The sequence below is a fragment of the Lithobates pipiens genome, unplaced genomic scaffold (assembly GCF_037356315.1).
Source record: "Lithobates pipiens isolate NorthernLeopardFrog02 unplaced genomic scaffold, aLitPip1_a1.2 Scaffold_16, whole genome shotgun sequence".
Taxonomy (NCBI): domain Eukaryota; kingdom Metazoa; phylum Chordata; class Amphibia; order Anura; family Ranidae; genus Lithobates; species Lithobates pipiens.
The window spans coordinates 15,117,357-15,142,253 of NW_027507748.1; the positions used below are offsets into that span (position 1 = coordinate 15,117,357).

The 24,897-nt window shown below is 46.8% G+C and overlaps 1 protein-coding gene across 8 annotated transcripts in view; it reads left to right on the forward strand.

Moving 5' to 3' along the window:
* Nucleotides 1–24,897, forward strand: part of STXBP5L (syntaxin binding protein 5L) — a 508,429-nt gene that overhangs the window by 308,992 nt on the left and 174,540 nt on the right. For all 8 annotated transcript variants that reach the window (XM_077479605.1, XM_077479606.1, XM_077479607.1 and 5 more), the window contains exon 12: nucleotides 22,609–22,756. In XM_077479605.1, coding sequence (XP_077335731.1) covers nucleotides 22,609–22,756 — 148 coding nt within the window. The remainder of the gene's footprint in view (nucleotides 1–22,608; nucleotides 22,757–24,897) is intronic.

The following is a 24,897-nucleotide window of genomic DNA, read 5'->3' on the forward strand; positions in this document are numbered from 1 at the left end:
CCGGTGGTGGCATGGCTGGCATTGTTGTAGGCGAATTCCGCCAGTGGTAGCAGGGACACCCAATCGTCTTGGACAAAAGAAGAGAAGCACCTAATATACTGCTCGAGGGTCTGATTGGTGCGCTCCGTTTGCCCATTGGTCTGTGGGTGGTAGGCAGAGGACAGGGCCAAATCGATCTTTAAAGACTCACAAAGGGCTCGCCAGAAACGGGAGGTGAACTGAACCCCTCTATCAGACACGATATTGGTGGGCACCCCGTGGAGCCTGACTATTTCTTTAATAAAGACATGGGCAGTCTCGGTCGCGGAGGGGGTTCCCCTTAAGGGTAAGAAGTGTGCCATCTTGGTCAGACGGTCACAAACTACAAAGATGGCAGTGCAGTTCTCAGACGGGGGAAGTTCCACAATAAAATCCATAGTGATCATCCGCCAAGGGCGGTCGGGTGCGGGAAGAGGTTTAAGCAGCCCCCAAGCCCGAATTCTGGGAACTTTATTCCGATTGCATACGGGGCAGGAACTTACATACTGCTTGCAAAACTCCCTCATTCCTGGCCACCAGAAGGAGCGCTGTACCAGTTCAAAAGTTTTACGGACACCAAAGTGCCCAGCAAGTGGGTGGTCGTGAAGGAGGCCCAGAACCTTAATTCTCACATCTTCGGGGACGAAGATCAGGTTATCCTTCCAAAACAAACCCTCTCTGGATGTTAGTGAGAGTCCCGGGGGACAGGAATATGTGGAGGAAGCACTCCTTAGCAGAGACACTAGATCTGGCTGAATGAGTAGGAAGGTGTTGGCAGGGAGGATGGTATCCGGCGGTGTGATGTCCTTGGGGCTGTCAAACATACGGGAAAGGGCATCAGGTTTGACGTTTCTTGATCCAGGGCGATAGGTTATGTGGAAACAGAACCGGGAGAAAAAGAGGGCCCAGCGGGCCTGCCGAGGTTTTAAGCGTTTTGCGGTACGGAGGTACTCGAGGTTCTTGTGGTCCGTGTAGATGAGTACGGGGTGTACCGCCCCCTCGAGTAAGTATCTCCACTCCTCCAAAGCAGACTTGATGGCAAGTAACTCCCGGTCGCCCACATCATAATTCTTCTCCGCTGGAGAGAGTTTTCGGGAAAAGAACCCCACGGGGTGCATCAGGTCGTCTTTACCTAAGCGTTGGGAGACCACTGCCCCTACTGCTATCTCGGAGGCGTCTACCTCCAGAATATAAGGTCTAGATGGATCCGGGTGGCTAAGGATAGGAGCAGAGGTGAACAGGTCCTTAAGTCTTTTGAAGGCGGCCTGGGCTTCAGGGCCCCAATGGAAGCGCGTATTCAGTTTGGTGAGCTGGGTGATGGGCGAGATAATGGCTGAGAAGCCCCTGATGAATTTTCTATAAAAGTTAGCAAAGCCCACAAAGCGTTGGATGCCTTTCTTGTCAGAGGGGGCTGGCCATTCGAGGACAGCAGCGACCTTCTGCGGGTCCATCCTGATGCCCGCTGGAGAGATTTCAAGGCCGAGGAACTGGATCTCCTGTTGTTCGAATTTACACTTTTCGGCTTTGGCGTAGAGGCCATGTTGTCGGAGCCGAAGCAATACTCTGCCAACGTGTCCCCGGTGCTGCTCCAGGGACCCAGAGAAGATCAGGATGTCATCGAGGTATACGATGACGAAGATATCCAAGAAGTCCCGGAAGACGTCATTAATTAAGTGCTGAAAGGTAGCTGGGGCGTTACATAACCCGAAAGGCATCACCAGATACTCGTAGTGCCCAAAACGAGTTCGGAATGCAGTCTTCCATTCGTCACCTGCTCGAATGCGGACCAAATTATAGGCTCCCCTCAAGTCTAGCTTAGTGAAGATGGTGGCCGACCTTAGCTTTTGGAAGAGTTCTGGAATCAGGGGTAGGGGATAGCGGTTTTTAATTGTGACCCTGTTCAGTTCCCGGTAGTCCACACAGGGTCGAAGGGTCTGGTCCTTCTTAGAAACAAAAAATATTCCAGCCCTGGCAGGAGATGTAGAGTGCCGGATGAACCCCTTTTGGAGGTTCTCAGAGATGTATGTCTTCAGAGCCTCCTGTTCTTTCTCGGACAACGGATAGACTCGTCCAAACGGGATCTCTGCCCCAGGGAGGAGCTCAATGGGGCAGTCATAGGGGCGATGCGGGGGTAAGGAATCAGCCCCCCGCTTACTGAAAACGTCCAGAAACTCATGGTAAGGCTCGGGGACGGATTGACATAAGTCCAGATCTGGGTCTAGGCTGAGAAGAGTTCCGGATTGTTCAGAAGCCCCTGAAAAGCAGTGGTCCAGGCAGTAAGAGGAGAGGAACTTCACCTCCCCCGAAGTCCAGTTAATGGAAGGATTGTGGGCCTGCAGCCATGGGATGCCCAGAATCACAGGAAAAAGTGGGGATGAAATTACATCAAGGATCAGTAGTTCCGTGTGTTGGCAAAAGGTGGAGGTAGGTATTGGAAGGGTCTCCTGGGTGACACGGCCGGACTTAATCTGGGAACCATCAGCCAAGAAGATAGCGAGTCCATGGGTCTTTTGCTTAAGTGGAATGGAGTGTAGGTCGGTGAAGGCGGAATCAATGAAGCAACCGCAGGCTCCGGAATCAAGGATGGCGTTGACGTGGATCGTTCTTCCCGAAAGCTGAAACGAGAGCAGAAGGGCGACATGGAGAGAGTTGGAGGGAGAAATACAGGTACTGCGAGACACTGAAGAAAGGCACTTACGTGACTTCACCGGACAGTTGGCCACATAATGTCCGGAGCCGCCACAGTATAGGCATAAGTTCATCTGACGACAGCGGGCTCGCTCTTCAGGTGACAGGGAAGGTCGGAGAAGTCCAAGCTGCATGGGTTCCTCAGGAGCAGGAGGCACGCTGGCAGGTCCTCTTTGAGGGAGAGGAGAGAAGAAGGGTGTGGAAGATGGGGTCCTGGCCGTCATCCAGGCAGGTCTCAGTGGTTGGGAGGAGCGTTCGGCCCTACGCTCGCGAAGTCTGCGGTCAATCTGAATGGCTAGAGCAATCAAGTCCTCTAAGGCGTCGGGAGCGCCAACGCGAGCCAACTCGTCCTTGAGACCTTCAGACAGGCCCATGCGGAATTGGTGTCTAAGGGCCGACTCATTCCACTGGGTATCTGCACTCCAGCGTCTAAAGTCCGAGACATAGTCCTCGGCCGTCCTACGGCCTTGCTGGAGCGCAGTTAATGCAGATTCTGCGGTGGCAGCCCGTTGGGGGTCATCGTAAAGCTGTGCCATCCCTTCGAAGAAGGTGGAGAGAGTCTGTGTAAGGGGGCTGTCATTCTCCAGGAGATGGTGGGCCCAAGACTGAGGTTCTTCTTGCAAGAGAGAAATGACGAAACCCACCTTAGTTGCCTCCAGCGAAAAAGTCCTGGGCTGGAGGGCAAAGTAAAGCTGGCAGGCGTTGCGAAAAGCCCGGAACTTGGAGCGATCCCCAGAAAACCTTTCCGGAATGGGGACCCTAGGCTCAGGTGGGAGCATCATGACAGTCGAATGAGCTGCAGGCTGGGCAGGAGGAGGCTGAGGTGTGGTGTCTGGAGACCCTGAAATGGAGAGATGCTGGACCCGCTCCTCCAATCTGGTGTAGCCATCCTGCAGGGACTTCACGGCCTGGGTGAGAGCCGCAAGGTGAGAGCAAATCTCCTTCATGGCGGAGGCCCCTTCCGCAGACTCAGACATGGCTGTCTCGTACTGTTAAGAACTTCGGGTATTGAGTCTGACTTAGTGGAAGGGGACCTCTCTTACGGCTCTGGTTCTGGTCTCACTGGAATGGGAACAGGGAGACCGGAGCACAGTGGGGTAGGAGAGTCCAGCCAGGTGCAGCAGCAGGTGTCAGGAGATGAGGATCCTCTGAAGCAGGAACTCTCTGTAGCGGAGAAGCAGAAGGCTGCAGGCCACTGGATCAGGATGGATGGATCCTCCGGAGGTAAGGTAGCAGATACAGGAACAGGCAGGAGACAGCAGAGGTATCAGGTACAAGCAAGGTTCGGCAACAGGTAATCAGTCCAAGAAGAGTCAAACAAGCCGGGGTCGGAGCAGGAGAGGTCAGCAAGGTCAGACGGAGCCGGGTCAGATATCAGATGGGTAGCAGGTAGGTAAACAGGTATTCTCAGGCACTAGCTGCAGACGAGACAGCACAGAACCACTGCAACTGCGCCTTTAAAAAGGGCCACTGGCGCCAATCGAGCTAACGCTCGTCCGTGCGTGCGTGTACCGCGCGCACATACGATCGACGTGCACCCGCGCGCGTTGGAAGACGCTCGTGCCCACGACGACCCGCGGCACGAATGCGTGTGCGCGTACGGAAAGTCGATCGTACGGAACGGACGGATTCCTGACAGTATCGCTGTGCTTGATTGACCAGCAAACTTGCCTGACCTAAATCCCCGTAGAGAATCTGTGCGGTATTGTCAAGAGGAAGATGAGAGACACCAGACCCAACAATGTAGACGAGCTTAAGGCCTCTATCAAAGCAACCTGGGCTTCCATAACACCTCAGCAGTGCCGCAGTCTGATCTCCTCCATGCCACGCCGCATTGATCCAGTAATTCATGTAAAAGGAGCCCCGACCAAGTATTGAGTGCATCCTATACTGTACAGACTTCTCACCAAGACAACATTTCTGTATTAAAAATCCTTTTTTTTTTTTTTTTTTTTATTGGTCTTACGTAATATTCAAATTTTCTGAGATACTGAATTTTGGGTTTCCCCTAGCTGTAAGCCCCAATCATCAAAATTAAAAGAAAGAAATGCTTGAAATATATCACTCTGTGTGTAATGAATCTATATAAAATATACGAGTTTCACTTTTTTAATTGAATTACTGAAATAAATTAACTTTTTGATGATATTGAATTTTTTGGAGATGCACCTGTATCGTTATGGGGCACTATATATGATATATCAATAGATACAATATTCACTGCAATATCTAGTCTTTTCCTCGGGGGAGGGGGGTTTCCGATTTTGTTTTCCAATGAATAGTAAGTGGTTTAATGTATTTTAATAATAAAGTGGAGTTTACTACTTGCAAATCCGGACCGGACTCTATGGGTGGTAGAGGTTTTCTTTTGATATGCGCATATAGAGATGGTTGCAAGTCCTGTGTAGACCCCTTTTATGGCGGAGTTATATTTTACACATCTGAACCAAAGTCTATAGGTAGTAAATTTTTATTTATTTTTTTGCATAGAGATGGATACAGGGCTGGTGCAAGGATTTTTGAAACCCTAGGCAAAACCTAATTTTGCCGCCCCTATTGGCCCCACCCCCTTTGCCCTGCCCATGTGACGGGAGGTGGCGCTATACGGGAAGCATTGGCTCCACTTCCTCTATCACTGGCTCCAGTGCTGTACTGCGCCTCTAATTACACTATTGGTCAGACGGAGCAGCTGCCTGAGACTGAGTTAGCCCTGCTGAACCATCCGAGATTCGATCCCCATCTCTGCATGTCATTTGCAGCATGTCTACAGTCTCTAGCTAAGCTTGTATCACAATAATCACACCTGTACCTCATCCACAGTCTCTAGCCAAACTTGTACCCCATCCACAGTCTCTAAGAACACCTATACCCCATCCACAGGCTTAAATTACAGCTATACCCCATCCACAGTCTTAAATTATACCTATACCCAATCCACAGTCTATAAGCACACCTGTACCCCATCCACAGTCTTCAATTACATCTGTACCCCATCCACAGTCTTCAATTACATCTGTACCCCATCCACAGTCTTCAATTACACCTGTACCCCATCCAGTCTATAAGCACACCTGTACCCCATCCAGTCTATAAGCACACCTGTACCCCATCCAGTCTATAAGCACACCTGTACCCCATCCAGTCTATAAGCACACCTGTACCTTATTCAGTCTATAAGCACACCTGTACGTCATCCACAGTCTATAAGCACACCTGTACCTCATCCACAGTCTATAAGTACACCTGTACCCCATCCAGTCTATAACCACACCTGTACCCCATCCAGTCTATAACCACACCTGTACCCCATCCAGTCTATAAGCACAACTGTACCTCATCCAGTCTATAAGCACAGCTGTACGTCATCCAGTCTATAAGCACAACTGTACCTCATCCAGTCTATAAGCACAACTGTACGTCATCCAGTCTATAAGCACAGCTGTACGTCATCCAGTCTATAAGCACAACTGTACCTCATCCAGTCTATAAGCACAGCTGTACGTCATCCAGTCTATAAGCACAACTGTACCTCATCCACAGTCTATAAGCACAACTGTACCTCATCCACAGTCTATAACCACACCTGTACCTCATCCACAGTCTATAAGCACAACTGTACCTCATCCACAGTCTATAAGTACACCTGTACCCCATCCAGTCTATAAGCACAGCTGTACGTCATCCAGTCTATAAGCACAGCTGTACCCCATTCACAGTCTATAAGCACAACTGTACCCCATTCACAGTCTATAAGCACAACTGTACCCCATCCAGTCTATAAGCACAGCTGTACGTCATCCAGTCTATAAGCACCTCTGTACCTCATCCACAGTCTATAAGCACAACTGTACCTCATCCACAGTCTATAAGCACAACTGTACCTCATCCACAGTCTATAACCACACCTGTACCTCATCCACAGTCTAAGTACACCTGTACCCCATCCAGTCTATAACCACACCTGTACCTCATCCACAGTCTATAAGCACAACTGTACCCCATTCACAGTCTATAAGCACAACTGTACCCCATCCAGTCTATAAGCACAGCTGTACGTCATCCAGTCTATAAGCACCTCTGTACCTCATCCACAGTCTATAAGCACAACTGTACCTCATCCACAGTCTATAAGCACACCTGTACCTCATCCACAGTCTATAAGCACACCTGTACCTCATCCACAGTCTATAAGCACACCTGTACCTCATCCACAGTCTATAAGCACACCTGTACCTCATGCACAGTTTTTGATCATTTACTGAAGGATGTGCACAGTCTTTGACAGACTTCTGTAGCATTACATAAACTAAATATTTTGATTGACCCCCTTGGTAATACCAGAGGCCACTGCTGAGGCTCCTCATTCCTCCTAAATTGACTACCACACACTGGTTTACAATTATGCCCTGTACACACGGTCGGACTTTCCGGCGTCAAATGTGCGATCGGATTGTGTTGTCGGAAATTCCGATCCCGTGTGGGCTCCGTCTGACTTTTTCCGTCTGAATTTCAGACACACTAAGTTTGAGAGCAGGATCTAAAATTTTCTGACAAACAAAATCCGATAGTTTAAATCCCGATCGTGCGTAGACAAATCCGATGCATGCTCAGAATAACTTACGAGACGAAAGCTATTGGCCTGCTTATAGTCCCGATGTACGTGATATACGTCACTGCGTTCCCAGCGATCGGATTTTCCGACAACTTTGTGCGACCGTGTGCAAGCAAGACAGGTTTGGGCCAAAATCAGTCGGAAAAAAATCCGACGGATTTTGTCGTCGGAATGTCCGACCGTGTGTACGGGGGCATCACACCCATGCACTGAGCCATCACTAAGAAAACACTAATAACAAAATAGAAATAAAAAAAATCCCTCCCCTTTTTTTTCTCCTTTTCCCTTTAAAAAAAAATCATAATTTGTATTTCTGGAGATGGAATTGGTACACAGTATTGAATAATGTTTTTATATGATGCTTTGTTTGTGTTACTTAAAAATTTTAAGTATTAAACAGAACAAATTGTTGCATTCTGCATATACCGTATGTATGTGTGTGTGTGTGTGTGTGTGTGTGTGTGTGTATATATATATATATATATATATATATATATATATATATATATATATATATATATATATATATATTATAAAAAATATATATATATATATATATACACACACACACACACACACACATACCTGTATATATATATAGAGAGAGAGAGAGAGTCCGTGAAATTAAAGCGGGAGTGCCGCCGTTTTTTGTTTTTAAGGCCGGGTTCACACCGCTGCGATGCGGGAACGCCGCGAATCCGCGGCGTTTTCCCGCATCGCATTACTCCCGCCGGCAGTTCACACTGCCCTATGCGGACGGCTGGGAGTGTCAATGATATGTTAATGACACCCCCAGATCCGTCCGCATATCGCAGTGCGATCTGCCGACTCGCACAGGAATCGGATCGCATGGTGTGAACCCCCATGCGATCCGATTCTGTTGCGGACCAAAAAAAGGGTCCCGTGCGAGTTTGCTGCGGGAGCGATGCGAATTCAGCCATACTCGCATCGCTACGGAGATCGGATGTGATTTGCGGTGCGAATCACATCCGGATCTCCCCCCGCAGCAGTGTGAACCCAGCCTAAAAGTCAGCAGCTACAAATACTGCAGCTGCTGATTTTTAAAATATGGACACTTACCCGCCCAGCGCGCCCGCGATGTCGGCACCCAAAGCCGATCTCTTGATCGGCTCTCGGGTGCTGCCGCCGCCATCTTCGGTATGGGAATCAGGTTCCCTACTGCGCATGCACGAGTCACGCTGCTCAATATGGATGGTCCCCACTGTCTCTGGGATCCGTCTGTTTCCCAGCAGACAGTGGGGGCCCCTAAGGAAGTGGCGTAAATACCCGCAGAATCTACGGCTATCTATGCCGGAAGTGGGTGCAAATACCTGTATTATACAGGTATCTGCACCCCCCTCCCCCCTGAAAGGTGCCAATTGTGGCACCGGAGGGGGGGGGGGGGGGAGGGTTCCAATGAGCGGAAGTTCCACTTTAGAGTGGAGCTCCACTTTAAGCCTTTTTGAAATTTAGCAAGATAAAATGGCACATGCCACTGTTGTTTATTTGTTTATTTTTTTATTTTTTGTTATTTTATTGCAGATGCAGCCTGCATGCAGCTATTTCCAGTTTAATGTCATTGGTGCAAATGATAGAAAGCACAATAATAATAGAATAGCAGGGCTTGGGGGGCGTGCAGGCACTACCACCTTTTGTCTCAGTAGAACTTGAATCGTTTCCCCCTTAAGACGGGGATCTCAGCAGTTCCTTTGCTTCACACGTCTGTGACCCAGCAGCTGAGTCCGGGGGGCTCCTTGTTGTTTTCTTGCAATGTTTAGGAGTCTCGGAGGATGTGTCAGGCTGACTTGGGACTCCAGGCTTCCCGAGTGTAATTAAGTCGCCAGCACATTGCAAACACATTATTGACCTACCCAGTCAAGGGAATGAACTGGAAAAAAAAAATAAAAAAAAATAATAGGATTTGCTAAAGATTACATTAATTGTCTGAATAATTGGTAACATTTCAGCGAGGGGGTTTCTGTGTGTTTACTCACTCATTTGCCTGATAAAATTAATTGCTTGACACCGATAATGGTAAAATGACACTTTTTTTTTTTTTCGTAATGACTCGGCTAGCCTTTTTACTCTTATAAAATCCTCGTGTGATGTTTCCATGGCAACCCGCCATTGAGAAAGTCTGTTTGGAGCAGCAGATCTTCATCTATACGATGCATGCCTTATATATTCCACATTACCAATTAAAGAGATGAGATTTTTTATTTATTTTTTGCTGCATACGCGTGCATGTACTGAGTTGCATAATATATTATGTGCAGATATTTGCATAATATGTGCAGATACAGTGGTGGGAAAAAGTGTTTGCCCCCTTCCTCATTTCCTGTTCCTTTGCATGTTTGTCACACTTAAGTGTTTCGGAACATCAAACCAATTTAAACAATAGTCAAGGACAACACAAGTAAACACAAAATGCAATTTGTAAATGAAGGTGTTTATTATTAAAGGTGAAAAAAAATCCAAACCATCATGGCCCTGTGTGAAAAAGTGATTGCCCCCTAAACCTAATATCTGGTTGGGCCACCCTTAGCAGCAACAAGTGCAACCAAGCGTTTGTGATAACGTGCAATGAGGCTTTTACAGCGTCCTGGAGGAATTTTGGCCCACTCATGAATGAATGAAATACTTATATAGCGCACAATGCGAACTGAATCGCCTCTAGGCGCTGTGGCGAGCTTTGATCATCTGCTAAAAGAGGAAGGTCTTGAGTTTTTTCCTAAAAGCCAGGTGATTTTCTTCCAGGCGGATGTTGATTGGTAGAGCATTCCATAGCCGAGGCCCTTGGACAGCGAATCTCCGATCCCCCTTGGATTTATACCGGGCTTTGGGCACTAGGAGGAGGTTTTTGTTGGCTGATGGAAGACTGCGGTTTGGTGTGTAATGATTTATTTTCTCCATTAGGTATTGCGGAGCTTCTCTATGCACGCATTTGTGGGTGAGGCAAAGGGTCTTGAACGTGATCCGATTTTTTTACGGTTAGCCAATGTAAGCTCCTCAGTGAAGGAGAAATGGATTCCCAGGGTTTTTTTCCTGTTATCAGCCTTGTCGCCGTGTTTTGGATCAGTTGTAATCGCGCAAGTTGATATTGTGGTAATCCTATGTAAAGCGAGTTTGCGTAGTCCAGTCGTGAATTAATGATTGTTCCAACTACCACTGCTTTGTCATTCTTTGGGATAAAAGGGATGAGTCTGCGAAGCATGCGCAGCAGATGGTGAGATCGACTGACTACTGCTCCTATTTGCGCATCCATTGACATTTGTGCGTCTAAAATAACCCCGAGACTCTTCGCTTTGGTCTTTGGGGAGATAGTCTGCCCAAAGACGGTTGGTGGAGACCAGGAGGTTTTGGTTGCGGGCTTATGATTTTGGTGTAAGATAAGAAGCTCTGTCTTTGATTCGTTCAGCCGGAGGGAGTTAGTGGTCATCCAGTCCTCTATTGATTTGAGGCAGTTTTCAAGTTGTTGTTGGTGATCTTTTTTTCCATTGATCCGGAAATAAAGTTGCGTGTCGTCAGCGTAAGAGTGGAAGCAGAGATCTGAGCATCTGATGATTTGGAGGAGTGGGCGGATGTAAATGTTGAAGAGAACGGGTGACAACGGAGAGCCTTGAGGGACTCCGCGGGTGACTGCCCGAGTTTCGGAGAGGAATTTTCCTAGTTTCACTGTCTGTGACCGATTTCCTAGGAAGGACGCGAACCAATGAAGATCGATGTCTTGGACTCCGGCTACTTCTGTGAGGCGGACGAGTAGAGTATTGTGATCTACTGTATCAAACGCTGCACTGAGGTCTAGCAGTACGAGGAGACACGGCTCTCCATCATCTGCTGCTTCGAGGGCGTCATCCCAAATCTTGAGGAGAGCTGTTTCTGTCCCATGACCCGGGCGGAAGCCGGATTGCAGCGGGTCCAGGAGTTTGTGAGTATCCAGGTGAAGTTGTAGCTGATGTACTACAGCTTTCTCCATGATCTTAGAAATGGTGTTGAGGCTTGTAATTGGCTTACGGTTGTTTGGATCCTGAGGGTCCAGGTTTGGTTTCTTGAGTAGAGGTTTGACGATGCCTTGTTTAAGGATGCTGGGAACAATCCCTTCGTGAAATGATCGGTTTATGAGGTGGGTTATGGTTGGAGCCACGATGTCGGAGCATTCTTTCAGTAGTTTTGTGGGGATGATGTCAATGGGTGAGGTACTGTCACGCAGTTTATTAATGATGTTTTTTGCGGTGTCTACGGTAATTGGGGATAGTGAAAATTTTGGCAGTTGCGGTATGTTGGTGCGGACATCCTCTTTATGTATTTGCTGGCTGAGGTTGGATGTTTTCTTCTGACAAATTGTTTCCCTGATGATGGTTTTGACTTTATCGATGAAAAAATCCGACAGTTTGTCACAGTAATCCTGGGATTCGCTTTCTGGGGGTTCTAGGCACACCGGATTCATTGATTGATTAACCAGTTTAAACAGTTCCCGTGGTTGGTTTGCGGCCGTTGAGATTGTATATGAGAAGTGGTCCTTTTTGGCTTTGAAGATTGCTTTCCGATAATTCTCTGTCAGACCTTTGTAGTTAAATAGGTTTTCCTCGGTGGGATTTCTTCTCCATGTTCTTTCCGCTCTTCTGCGTTCTTGCTTTAGTACGGAGAGGGAGCTATTAAACCATCCAGCATTTTTCTTCCTGATGAGAGCCCTGCGTTTTGGTGCTACCGAGTCTGCTGATTGCAGTAATGCCTTGTTCAGGGAGTTGAGTGTTTCCTCCGTAGAGTGGTTTAAGGTTATTGTAGATATTTTTTTGGACAGAGTGGTTTTGAAGGCTTCGGAGTACAGTTTTTTATGCGATCTGGTCCAGTGCATTGTTACAGGTTTCCGTTTTGCGTTGGTGATGTTGGTAGTGATTTTGAATTTGATGGCGTGGTGATCCGTCCATGGCAGAGTTATGTTGTCGAGTATGTTGACGTCGATGTTCTGTTTGAAAATGAGGTCCAGGGTGTGTCCTGACCCATGCGTGGGAGTCTTTATCAGTTGCTGTAGACCCAGTTCTTCTAGTTGATTGATGCAGGCAGTCGCGATGGGGTCTTTAGGCTCGTTTGCCCAAAGGTTGAAATCTCCGAGTGCCAGGAAATTTTTGAATTTTAGGGTGTGCATTGCAAAGGATTCCGTGAGGGGTGAAAGAAGATTGGACTTTGGTCCCGGTGGTCTGTAGCACAGTAGAATATGAGTGGTGTCATGGGGTGTTGGTTGAAAATGTAGCGTCAGGGTTTCCATAAAAGACACTGGGTTCTGAGATGATGGTTTAGTGAGATCCAGGTGACCTTTAAAGATCACTGCTAGGCCTCCTCCTTTTTTCCCTATCCGGTGTTCGGTTAGGATCCTGTAGTTTTCCGGCACCAATTCGGTGAGGATGGTGTTGCAGTCAGAGGTTAACCAGCTTTCGGTGATGAAGAGGCAGTCTACATTGTTCTCGATGATGAAGTCGTGTACTTCCAGTCTATGTTTGACTGCAGAACTGGCGTTAATCAAGGTGCAATCTAATTGTAGTGGTCGAGTAGATGTCTTCCTGTGGTTGGGAGCTGCTTGTCGTCCGGTTTTTAATAGTTGTTCTCTTTGAAGTATTTTTTGTATGGAAGATGGCAATGTGGTGTTGATGTTCCTTAGTCTGTGCAGAACTTCAGCTGAGTATTTGAAGTAGCACATGGTTTGTGGATGCTGTTGATGGTACTATGGGCCTAAGATTATGATCCTGATCAGGGTATTGATCCTGAGGTGGGGCTAGGTATCAGACTTGCCGCCGTGCTTGAGGCTATTAGCGCGCAAGTTGATCAGGGGATGCCTATATGGATGCGGAAGGAGTTATTGTATTCGGTTGCTGGCTGTTCCAGCTGTCTTTACTTAAGGTGGAGGTCTCCGCTTAGAAAAGAAGTCTGGCTGTGATCTGGAATAGTCGTCCTAGGATAGCGTGAAAAATGGAAAGGAGGCCGGAGGTAGGGGTATGCTAACCTATGGTTGTTCCATCTTTGCAGAATTGTCCTAATTCAGTTACATTAGAGGGTTTTCGAGCATGAACGGCCTTTTTAAGGTCATACCACAACATCTCAATAGGATTCAGGTCAGGACTTTGGCTAGGCCACTCCAAAGTCTTCATTTTGTTTTTCTTCAGCCATTCGGTGGTGGACTTGCTGGTGTGTTTAGGATCATTGTCCTGCTGCAGAACCCAAGTTCCTTTCAGCTTGAGTACACGAACAGATGGTCGGACATTCTCCTTCAGGATCTCTTGGTAGACAGCAGAATTCATAGTTCCTTTTATCACGGCAAGTCTTCCAGGTCCTGAAGCAGCAAAACAGCCCCAGACCATCACACTACCACCACCATATTTTACTGTTGGTATAATGTTCTTTTTATGAAATGCAGTGTTCCTTCTACGCCAGATATACTTGGACACACACCTTCCAAAGAGTTCCACTTTTGTCTCATCGGTCCACAGAATGTTGTCCCAAAAGTCTTGGGGATCATCAAGATGTGTTGTGGAGAAATTGAGACGAGCTTTGATGTTCTTTTTGCTCAGCAGTGGTTTTCTCCTTGGAACTCTGCCATGCAGGCCATTTTTGCCCAGTCTTTTCCTGATGGTGGAGGCATGAACGCTGACCTTAACTGAGGCAAGCGAGGCCTGCAGTTCCTTGGACGTTGTTGTGGGGTCTTTTGCGACCTCTTGGATGAGTCGTCGCTGCTCTCTTGGGGTAATTTTGGGCGGCCGGCCACTCCTGGGAAGGTTCACCACTGTTCCATGTCTTCGCCATTTGTGGATAATGGCTCTCACTGTGGTTCGCTGGATTCCCAAAGCTTTGGAAATGGCTTTATAACCCTTTCCAGACTGATAGATCTCAATTACTTTCTTTCTCAATTGTTCCTGAATTTCTTTGGGTCTCGGCATGATGTGTAGCTTTTAAGGATCTTCTGGTGGACCTTACTGTGTCAAGCAGCTCCTATTTAAGTGATGCCTTGATTGTGAACAGGTGTGGCAATAATCAGGCCTGGGTTTGGCTAGAGAAATTGAACTCAGGTGTGGACAACCACAGTTATAGTATGTTTTAACAAGGGGGGCAATCACTTTTTCACACAGGGCCATGATGGTTTGGATTTTTTTTCACCTTTAATAATAAACACCTTCATTTACAAATTGCATTTTGTGTTTACTTGTGTTGTCCTTGACTATTGTTTAAATTGGTTTGATGTTCCGAAACACTTAAGTGTGACAAACATGCAAAGGAACAGGAAATGAGGAAGGGGGCAAACACTTTTTCACACCACTGTATTTTAAGTGGGAGCTGTCAGTTACACATTACACCATTCTAATCCCCCCCCCCCCTCCCTTTTTTTTTTTGTTTTTTACTTTTTCTGTGTCAATAATTTTTATTCAGTTTAACAAGTTAGCTAACATGCTATCCTTCCACCCATGCAGGGGATAGCATTGACAGTGGTAACAAAAGTTAGCTGACAAAGAATGCAGTAGTATAAAACCAGAACTGATATAACAACAGGAGATCGCTATTTTCATAATTCCATGAGGGCCAAGGGGTCCCGGGCTGATTCCCTACATCAACGTATCCGCTAGGCCCACCGATGTCCATACAATGGTGCTATTCATAGCCTATACAGATCTAAGAAGAAAGGATAGATCCATAGGCGTGCGCTGGGGCTGTGCCTGGGCACACCCTAATCCCTGTGTGTGGTGCCGATTTTCCCCTACTGCCCAGGCTTCTTCAGCCTTGTTGCCCACCTCCCTCGCCCCGCAGTGCTGCTTGCTTCCCTCTCCTTTCCTCCTTTCAGAATGGAGTGTGGGGGGGGGGGAAGGAGCTAGTAAATATGTAATTTACCGGCCCCTTCCTTTCCTGAATGAGCACAGTAAACACACTCACTCACTGTTTTCATTCATAATTGAAGCAGAGTAAAATGTGTGTAGCATGACCCCCTTGAGGACTGCTTGGATTTACCTGTTCTTCTGCATCGCCACGACCCTGTGAACATTTCAACCCACCTGACACTCTGGGTCCAGACATCTTCCACAACACCTTTTAAATGATACGTCGCACAAGTCAAATATGTGTATATTATCTAGGCTTTTACCAAAATACGTAATGTGCTATTGATACACAGAGGAGGGTAATGGGTCAACCAAGTGCTGGATAACAGCCCAGGCTCGGAAGAATAATTCCCCTAAAAGACAGCTTAGAAATGGTTCAACAGCACAAAAGCACAATTTACATATATGTACAATGAAGTACCACCTGGAACATAACCTGTAAGGGCAGTATAGGGTTAAAGGGATTGTAAACCCTTGTGCATCCTATGCATTAAGGTGAAAAAAAAAACAGCCCCCCCATTTTAATTACCTGAGCCCTGGAACTTCATCCGGCAGGGACACGCTCTTCCTCTGCCCGTGGTTCTCGGCTCTTGACTGGATAGATGATAGCAGCGCAGCCATTGGCTCCCACTGCTGTCAATCAAATCCAACGATGCGGGGGGTGGGGCTGAGTCCTACATGCAGCGTCTATAGCGTGTTGTGGAAGATGTCTGAACCCAGAGTGTCAGGTGGGTTGGAATGTTCACAGGGTCATGGCGATGCAGTCGCCCCCCTCCCCCATTTTACTTACCTGAGCCCTGGAACTTCATCCGGCGGGGACGTACATCCTCTGCCCAGGGTTCTTGGCTCTTGATTGGATAGATTGATAGCAGTGCAGCCATTGGCTCCCACTGCTGTCAATCAAATTCAATGAAGCGGGGGGTGGGGCTGAGTCCTAAATTCGGCGTCTATGGCGTGTTGTGGAAGATGTCTGAACCCAGAGTGTCAGGTGCATTGGAATGGTCACAGGATCATGGCGATGCAGCCCCCCCCTTTTAATTACCTGAGCTCTGGAACTTCATCCAGTGGGGACACGCTCTTCGTCTGCCCAGGGTTCTCGACTCTTGATTGAATAGATTGATGGCAGTGCCGCCATTGTCTCCCGCTGCTCTCAATCAAATCCAACGACGCGGGGGGCGGGGCTGAGTCCTAGATTCTGCGTCTATGGACACCGAATGATGGACTCGGGAGCACGCCCGCAAGGGGTAACCCCCCAGGGAAATAGATTCTCCTAGGGTGTTATCTGATGTGGGGGGGGGGAGCCGCAAGAGCCGTTGAGGAACCCCAGAAGACTGTGTTCGGGGCCACTCTGTGCAAAATGAGATGCACAGTGGAGGTAAGTATGATAGGTTTCTTATTTTTAAATAAACAAAGTTTTACAATCACTTTAACTATCTAGGACAGGAAGTCACACACTAAAGGGGAACCCAAGGCCGGCCTATTCAATCTTTATATCCTAATGAGAGGTCAGACAGAATAGGGGATAGAATAGGGCCTTTAAATGGTAATAACAGCAGTGTCCAAGATGCAGGCCTGATAGTCTTCACCGGCAGTTGGAGCTCATTAGATTGTATCCAATAAGGCACAATGGTGTGGAAATAATCCGAAGAGTTTAACAAGCTAGTGATACTCCTTGAAGTGGTTTTAAAGTGGGAGTTCCGTCGTTTTTTTTTTTTTTTTTTTTTAAAGCCAGCAGCTACAAATACAGCAGCTGCTGACTTTTAAAATAAGGACACTTACCCGCCCAGCGCGCCCGCGATGTTGGCACCCGAAGCCGATCTCTCGATCGTCTCTCGGGTGCTGCCGCCGCCATCTTGCGTATGGGAATCAGGAAGTGGAGCCTTTCGGCTTCATTTCCCGGTTCCCTACTGCGCATGCGCGAGTCGCGCTGCGCAATAAGGATGGACCCGCTGCCTCTGGGATCTGTGTGTTTCCCAGCAGACAGCGGGGGACCTTCGGAAAGGGGCGTAGATCTACGCCCCTTTCCCCAGAGAGCTATCCCGGAAGTGGGTGCAGATACCTGTACTGTACAGGTATCTGCACCCCCCTCCCCCCTGAAAGGTGCCAATTGTGGCGCCGGAGGGGGGGGGGAGGATTCCAATGAGCGGAAGGTCCACTTTAGGGTGGACCTCCGCTTTAAGTAAAGGTGTCTATGTACAGCAGGGGGTCTCAAACTGGTGGCCCTCCAGCTGTTGTGAAACTACAAGTCCCATCATGCCTCTGCCTGTGGGAGTTATGCTTGTAACTGTCCGTCTTGCAATGCCTCATGGGATTTGTAGTTTCACAACAGCTGGAGGGCCACCAGGTTGAGACACCTGATGTACAGTGTTCCAAACAGTAATGCCGCGTACACACGATCGGAATTCTCGTCAGAAAAAACTCTGATGGTTTTCCAGTCGGAATTCTGCTCAAACTGTCTTGCCTACACGCTGTCACATCAAATTCCAACCGCCAAGAACACGGTGACATATAGCGCGTACGACGGGACTAGAAAAAGGAAGTTCAATACCTAGTAGCCAGTAGCTTCCATCTTGTAGTTGTATCTGAGCATGCGTGAGTTTTTGCGCGTTGGAATTGCGTACACGCGATTGGAATTTCCGATAGAAGGTTTTTTCCTTCGGGAAAATTGACAACATGCTATCAAATTTTTTGCTAGCGGGAATTCGGCAAGCTAAATTCCATACACACGGTCGCATTTTCCGATGAAAAGCTCTCATTGGTCTTTTGCTGGCTGAAATTCCGATCGTGTGTATGCGGCATAAGGCAATAAAGTCTTCCCAAGGTAAAGGTGTCTGTAGAGTGTTCAGATAAAGTAGCAGGGAAGGGTTGCTAAGAATGGGCAATTGCCCTTTCACCAATGACCAGACCGGTGTCACGTCACATTTGGCTACCCATCACATTTTGCTACCCGCTGGAGTGAGTGTGCGCGACGCCACCATATGCGTTCCAACATAGGGCCCCTCACGGACTCGCTTCCCTCGGCACGCTTTGGGCACGGCCTCGGCATAATTATAATCTAACTCTATGTCCACTTGGATGGTTGGGCATGAAATTGGACTCAGGGGTGTGGGCACAAAATTCTGCGCAAGCGCAGACCGCCACAGTGTTGGAACGCATATGGTGGCGTCTCACATGCACAGTCCAGCGGGTAGCCAGATGTGATGGATCGCCATATGTGACGAAACACCGGCTTATGCCTTGCAGACAGCAATCCTGGAAGTGACTTCCTTCGGTGAAACGACCAGCGATGACCCACGGCTGTTGGATACGGGCGACCGTAGTGTAGATCTGCTTGGTGCCGCGTAGATGTCCGATACTGGGAGATGTGCGCACAGCCGGGCCCAGGAAGAAGAGGGCGCAACGCGAATCTTTGGACTCTTTTATAGTTCCTCCCAGGAGTGTCTTCAGTTTGTAGCAAGGATCCCTGGGAAATGTAGTCCAGATGTCATGCTGCACAAAAGGAATCGCCGGTCTGAGAGACTACTAATCCCACAATCCTTTTTGGTCGGGCTCACGGATGTGATGGCAGTCACTGGCGCCCAGCACTAGAGGGATATGTCTATAGGTGAAGAATACAGGAAGTCTCTCTGGACAGAGCTACTCCTGTCCATTCGCTGTCCCGTGCAGCTGAGGGGGCAGAGGAAGGCATGTGTGTTGGAGCTTTGGATTACACACCCTAATGCAATAGGCTGCACACACCTATCGATAGGTCAGAAACCAGGAGGAAGTTAGGCAGAAAGGTGGCGCTAAGGAAAGAGAGAAGGCGCACCTGATGAGTAAGGAGTGTTTTTTTTTTTTTTTTTTACTTTTTACTTTTTTTTACTTTTTATTCCTATTTGAACCCCCACCCCTTGTCTTGATTGACATTTCAGCCTTCTGTTACCCTGTTTCCCCCGAAAATAAGACCTGGCGTGATTGTCGGTGATGGCTGCAATATAAGCCCTAGTTAAAGTCCTTGTAGGTCTTATTTTCAGGGTAGGGCTTATTTTCAGGGGAAAACGGTAGGGCTTATTTGGGGGGTATGGCTTATATTGCAGACATCAATGACAATCACACTAGGTCTGATTTTCAGGGGAAACGGTATACCAATGCCACATATACCAGTAGCCATTAACTTTCCTACATTAATGAAATCAATGGCAACATTGTAAACATGTGCAATTTGTTTCGTTCTGAATTAGATTTTTAATGAATTTCGACAAATTCGTTAATTCGGAAATCCGAATTAATGAAAACCCGTTTAACGAATTTTTCAAAATATTCGAAAATTTGTAAATTTGAAAATCCAAAAAGCCAAAAATTTGAAAAGCCTAAATAATTACTAAGTACAGTGGAACCTTGGTTAACGAGTAACGCGGAAAATGAGCGTTTTGAAAGACAATTTTTTTTTTTTAATTCTGACTTGGTTTGCGAATGTTGTTTCGCAAAACGAGCAGAATTCAAGCTAATGGGGTGTGCAGTACTGTATTTGGCCAGAGGTGCGGGGGTGGCGCCGGTGACACTCGTTCGGAAATACTAGGAATCACACGGAAATACTGGGAAACACTCGGCAATACTTTGTTCCTGAGTGTTTCCGAGCCTTTCGGAGGGTTTCTGAGTTCAGCCGAGCTGTCCCCGTGTATTTCCGAGGCTCTCCGGCACCCCCCCACCTCTGGCCACATGCGGTATTGCATGCAATAAAAGGGCTCGTACAGGCAGAATCACGTTCCTGTACGTTGCCCTTTATAAGGGCGGCCAACGGGCGCACGCCCGTGTCAAGCTCCGTGAGTCTAGTTGCGGGTCCCGCGTACTCGATCGCTGCGGGGATACCCGCAAACACCTCACGGGGAGGGAGAACTGGGAGATGCTAATGTAAACAAGCATCTCCCCATTCTGCCTAGTGACAGTGTCACTGATCTCTGCTCCCTGTGATCGAAGCACAGATCAGTGACGTGTCACACACAGCCACGCCCCCCCCCCCCCCCACAGTTAGAAACACGCCCCACTTAACCCCTACACTGCCACCCAGTGGTTAACCCCTTCACTGCCAGTGTCATTTACACAGGAATCAGTGCATTTTGTATAGCACTGATTGCTGTATAAATGACAATGGTCCCAAAAATGTGTCAAAAATGTCCGATGTGTCCGCCATAATGTCGCAGTCACGATAAAAATCGCTGATCGCCGCCATTTGAAAAAAAAATAGTAATAAAAATTGCCATAAAACTATCCCCTATTTTGTAAACGCTATAACTTTTGCGCAAACCAATCAATAGTTTATTGCGATTTTTTTTTTTTTTTTACCAAAAATATGTAGAAGAATACGTATCGGCCTAAACGGAGGAAAAAAATGTTTTTTTATATATAGCTTTGGGGCGTATTTATTGTAGCAAAAAGTAAAAAATATTTTTTTTTTTTCAAAAATATGTAGAAGAATACGTATCGGCCTAAACGGAGGAAAAAAATGTTTTTTTTATATAGCTTTGGGGCGTATTTATTGTAGCAAAAAGTAAAAAATAATTTTTTTTTTCAAAATTGTCGCCCTATTTTTGTTTATAGCGCAAAAAATAAAAAACCGCAGGGGTGATCAAATAGCACCAAAAAGCTCTATTTGTGGGAAAAAAAGGACGTCAATTTTGTTTGGGAGCCACGTCGCACGACCGCGCAATTGTCAGTTAAATCGACGCAGGGCTGAATCGCAAAAAGGGGCCTGGTCAGAAAGGGGGGGGGTAAATTCTTCAGGGGCTGAAGTGGTTAATGGTTTTTATTGAGTACAAGAGAAAGGGCACAATAAGTCCAAATACATACAAATACAGTCCAAATACATACATTTGTACATGTAAGAATAGGCGGAGGGGAAACTCGCTTTCATATGCGAGTGCTTTGGATTACACGCATTCTCCTGGAACGGATTATGCTCGTAATCCAAGGTTCCACTATAATAATAACTTAACTATTACTAACTATTAAATTATAGGTATTGGAATTTCCTTTCAAGTTTGGCTGTTAGTGAACGTAACAAATACAAAATATATCCGAAGTTACGAATTAACCGAAATAATGAATGCCGCATTTAAAAGAATGGAACGTAATAAATTAATAATAATAAATAACAATAATAATAAAAACATATTATTATTTATTATTCTGTTCCATTTGTTTAGATGCTGCGTTCGTTATTTCGCATAATTCGTAAGTTCGGGTAAATTCGTATTCGTTACGTTCACTAACAGCCAAATTTGAAAGAAAGTTCCAATACCTATAATTTAATTCTTAATTATTATTAGTTATTTTTTCAAATTTTCTTCTTTTCTAAATTTTTAAATTTTCGAATTTATGAATTGCGACCCGAAAAACTAAAAAAAAAAAAAAAAAATGAAATTAATACGAACTAACTTTTTCGGCAGTGCACATGTCTTGCAACATGTAAACACACACACAGCACTAGACCTCTGCACGTGTGTGAGACCTGGTACCTCGTCATTGTTGGGGGGTGTGGTGGGGGGGGGGGGTAACTGTAAGGAATCAGGGAGACACAGCCAGTTGAACGTTGCAGATCAAAAATTAGAAGAAAAGAGGTTCAGGCTGGGTTCACACTGCTGCGATGCGGGAACGCTGCGAATCTACTGCGGGTTCCCGCATCACATGCCTCCCGGCGGCAGTTCACACTGCCCTATGCGAACTGCTGGGAGTGTCAGTGAAAAGTTAATGACACCTCCAAATCAGTTCGCATATCGCAGTGCGATCTGCAAACTCGGACAGGAATCGGATCGCATTGGGGTGAACACCCATGCGATCCAATTCTGCTGCGGACCAAAAAAAGGGTCCTGTACGAGTTTGGGCTGGATGCGATGCAAATTCTGCCATACTATCTGTATGGCTGAAATCGCATCGCACAGAGATCGCATGTGATTTGCACTGCGGTGCGGTGCGCATCACATCCGATCTCGTACACCGCAGCAGTGTGAACCCAGCCTCAATCTTAAACTACGTAGAGGGTTCTTTACTGTAAGAGCGACAAGGATGTGGAATTCCCTTCCACAGGCGGTGGTCTCAGCGGGGAGCATTGATAGTCAAACTATTAGATAAGCACCTGAACGGCCGCAACATACAGGGATATACAATGTAATACTGACATATAATCACACACATAGGTTGGACGTGATGGACTTGTGTCTTTTTTTTACCTCACCTACTATGTAATTACCAACAAGAAATAGGAAGTCAGAGTGACTGGCAGGATCAACAGGTAATGTATTGACTAGGACACAGAAACATTAGAAAAAAATATTAGCAATGCTTCTCGTTTTTTTTAATTTTTTTTATAGGTTTACAACCATTTTATTTTCTATAGTCTATCTGCACTCTAACCAGATACCTAACCTACTAACCCGACTTTTTGCTTTCTGGCAGTTTTCCGATCTTTGAGAACCCGTACTCCATGGACGTCCATGAGTCTCCTGTGACCTGTACGGAGTATTTCGCAGACTGCCCCCCTCACCTGATCCCTGTGCTCTATTCTGTCGGAGCAAAGAACAAAAAGCAAGGATACAGCAACAAGGTAATGTGCTCAGAGAACGAAGGAAGGAAGGATCTGACATGGGGGGGAGGGGTATTGTATCATGAATGGGGTTTGTTTGGCTATCTAATATTAACATTTAAAGAGGAAGTAAACCCTGATGGGTTTACTTCCTCTTTGGTCCCCTGCAAAGGTAAAGCATAATGGACTACTATGTATCGCATCACATCGCATAGTAGTCCATTATGTGTCACTTACCTGACACAGGAGCCAGCAATGTCACCGCTGTCCCCTGTAGTCTGGAGCATCCATCTTCTCGGTGGGTCTCGCTGCTCCGCCGCTGTCATTCGGCGAAGCCGCGATGATGTCACTCCCGCGCATGCGCACGGGAGCCGCCACTCGCGGCATATCGCCGTTGACAGCGGCGCACTCAGTGCGCCTGCGCGCCGCTATCTACAGCACATGCGCATAGACAGCGGTGCTTGTCTTTCGGCAAATATCTCCTAAACCATGTAGGTTTAGGAGATATTTCTTGGACCTACAGGTAAGCCTTAATCTAGGCTTACCTGTAGGTCAAAGTTGGTTGTAAGGGTTTACAACCACTTTAACTGCCTTTATAAGCCTGTGACTTGTACATACAGCGGGTAAAATAAGTATTGGTCACTAATTTTCGAGGGAAATATATTTCTAAAGGCGCTATTGACATGACATTTTCCCCACATGTTGGTAACAACCCATGCAATACAAAGACACCAAAACATAAAAGGTTCAGAAAATAAATTATGTGTAATAAAATGGAAGGACACAGGGAAAAGGTATTGGAACACATGAAGGAAGTTAGGTGCAAGAAAGCATGGAAAACAAAGCATCAGTTGAAATCTATCAGTAATTAGAAAGCAAGCCTGCCCCTTGTCAGTGCAAATTATTATCAACTGGTTCAGTCTCAGCTGATGGCCTATAAAAAGGTGTCTAATTACCAAGGTGTCACATAGGAAACATCTCATGATGGGTAAAAGCAAAGACCTTCACAACCTTATTGTTTCAAAACATACTGATGGCATTGGCTACAGAGGGATTTATAAACTTCTTAATGTTCCAGTGAGCACTGTTGGGGCAATAATCCAGAAGTGGAAAGAACGTAATTTCACCATAAACTGGCCACGACCAGGTGCTCTCCAAAGGATTTCTGACAGAGGAGTGAAAAGAATTATCAGAAGCGATGTCCAAGAGCCAAGGGCCACTTGTGGGGAGCTTCAGAAAGACCTGGAATTAGCGGGTTCAACAATAAGTAATGCACTCACACGCCATGGCCTGTATGACCGATCACCACGCAACACTCCATTGCTGAAGAAGAAGCATGTTGGCGCTCTTTAAAGTTTGATGCACAACATTTAGACAAGCCTGTGAAATACGGGAAGAATATAGTCTGGTCAGAGGAGACCAAAATGGAACTCTTTGGAGGCCATAATACACACCATGTTTGGAGGTCACATCACCCCAAAACACCCCCCCCCATACCAACAGTGAGGTTTGGAGGTGGGAACATCATGGTGGGGGACAGGGCTGTTTTCCAGCTTACGGTACTGGCAAACTTCATATCATTGAAGGAAGGATGAATGGTGATAAAAATCTGCCGCCATCTACCAGGATGATGAAGATGAACCGAGGGAGGACATCTCGGGGGGACATCTCGGGGGGAAATCTCGGGCGGACATCTCGGGAGGACATCTCGGGGGGACATCTCGGGAGGACATCTCGGGCGGGACATCTCGGGCGGACATCTTGGGGGGACATCTCGGGCGGACATCTCGGGAGGACAATGATCCCAACACACAAAGCCAAGGAGACTCTCCATTGGTTTCAAAGAAAGAAAATGAAACTGTTAGAATGGCCCGGCCAATCACCTGACTTGAATCCAACAGAAAATCCATGGAAAGAACTAAAGATCAGAGTTCATAGAAGAGGCCCACCCAACCTTCAAGATTTGAAGACTGTGTGGAAGAATGGGCCCGAAATCACACCAGAGCAACGCATGCGACTCGCTCCTCCATACAGGAGCCGGCGTCTTGAAGCCGTCATTACCAACAAAGGATTTTGTATTAAATACATTTCAGTTAGGGGGTTCAATACTTTTTTTCCCTGCGTCCTTCCATTTTATTACACACAATTTCATTTCTGAACGT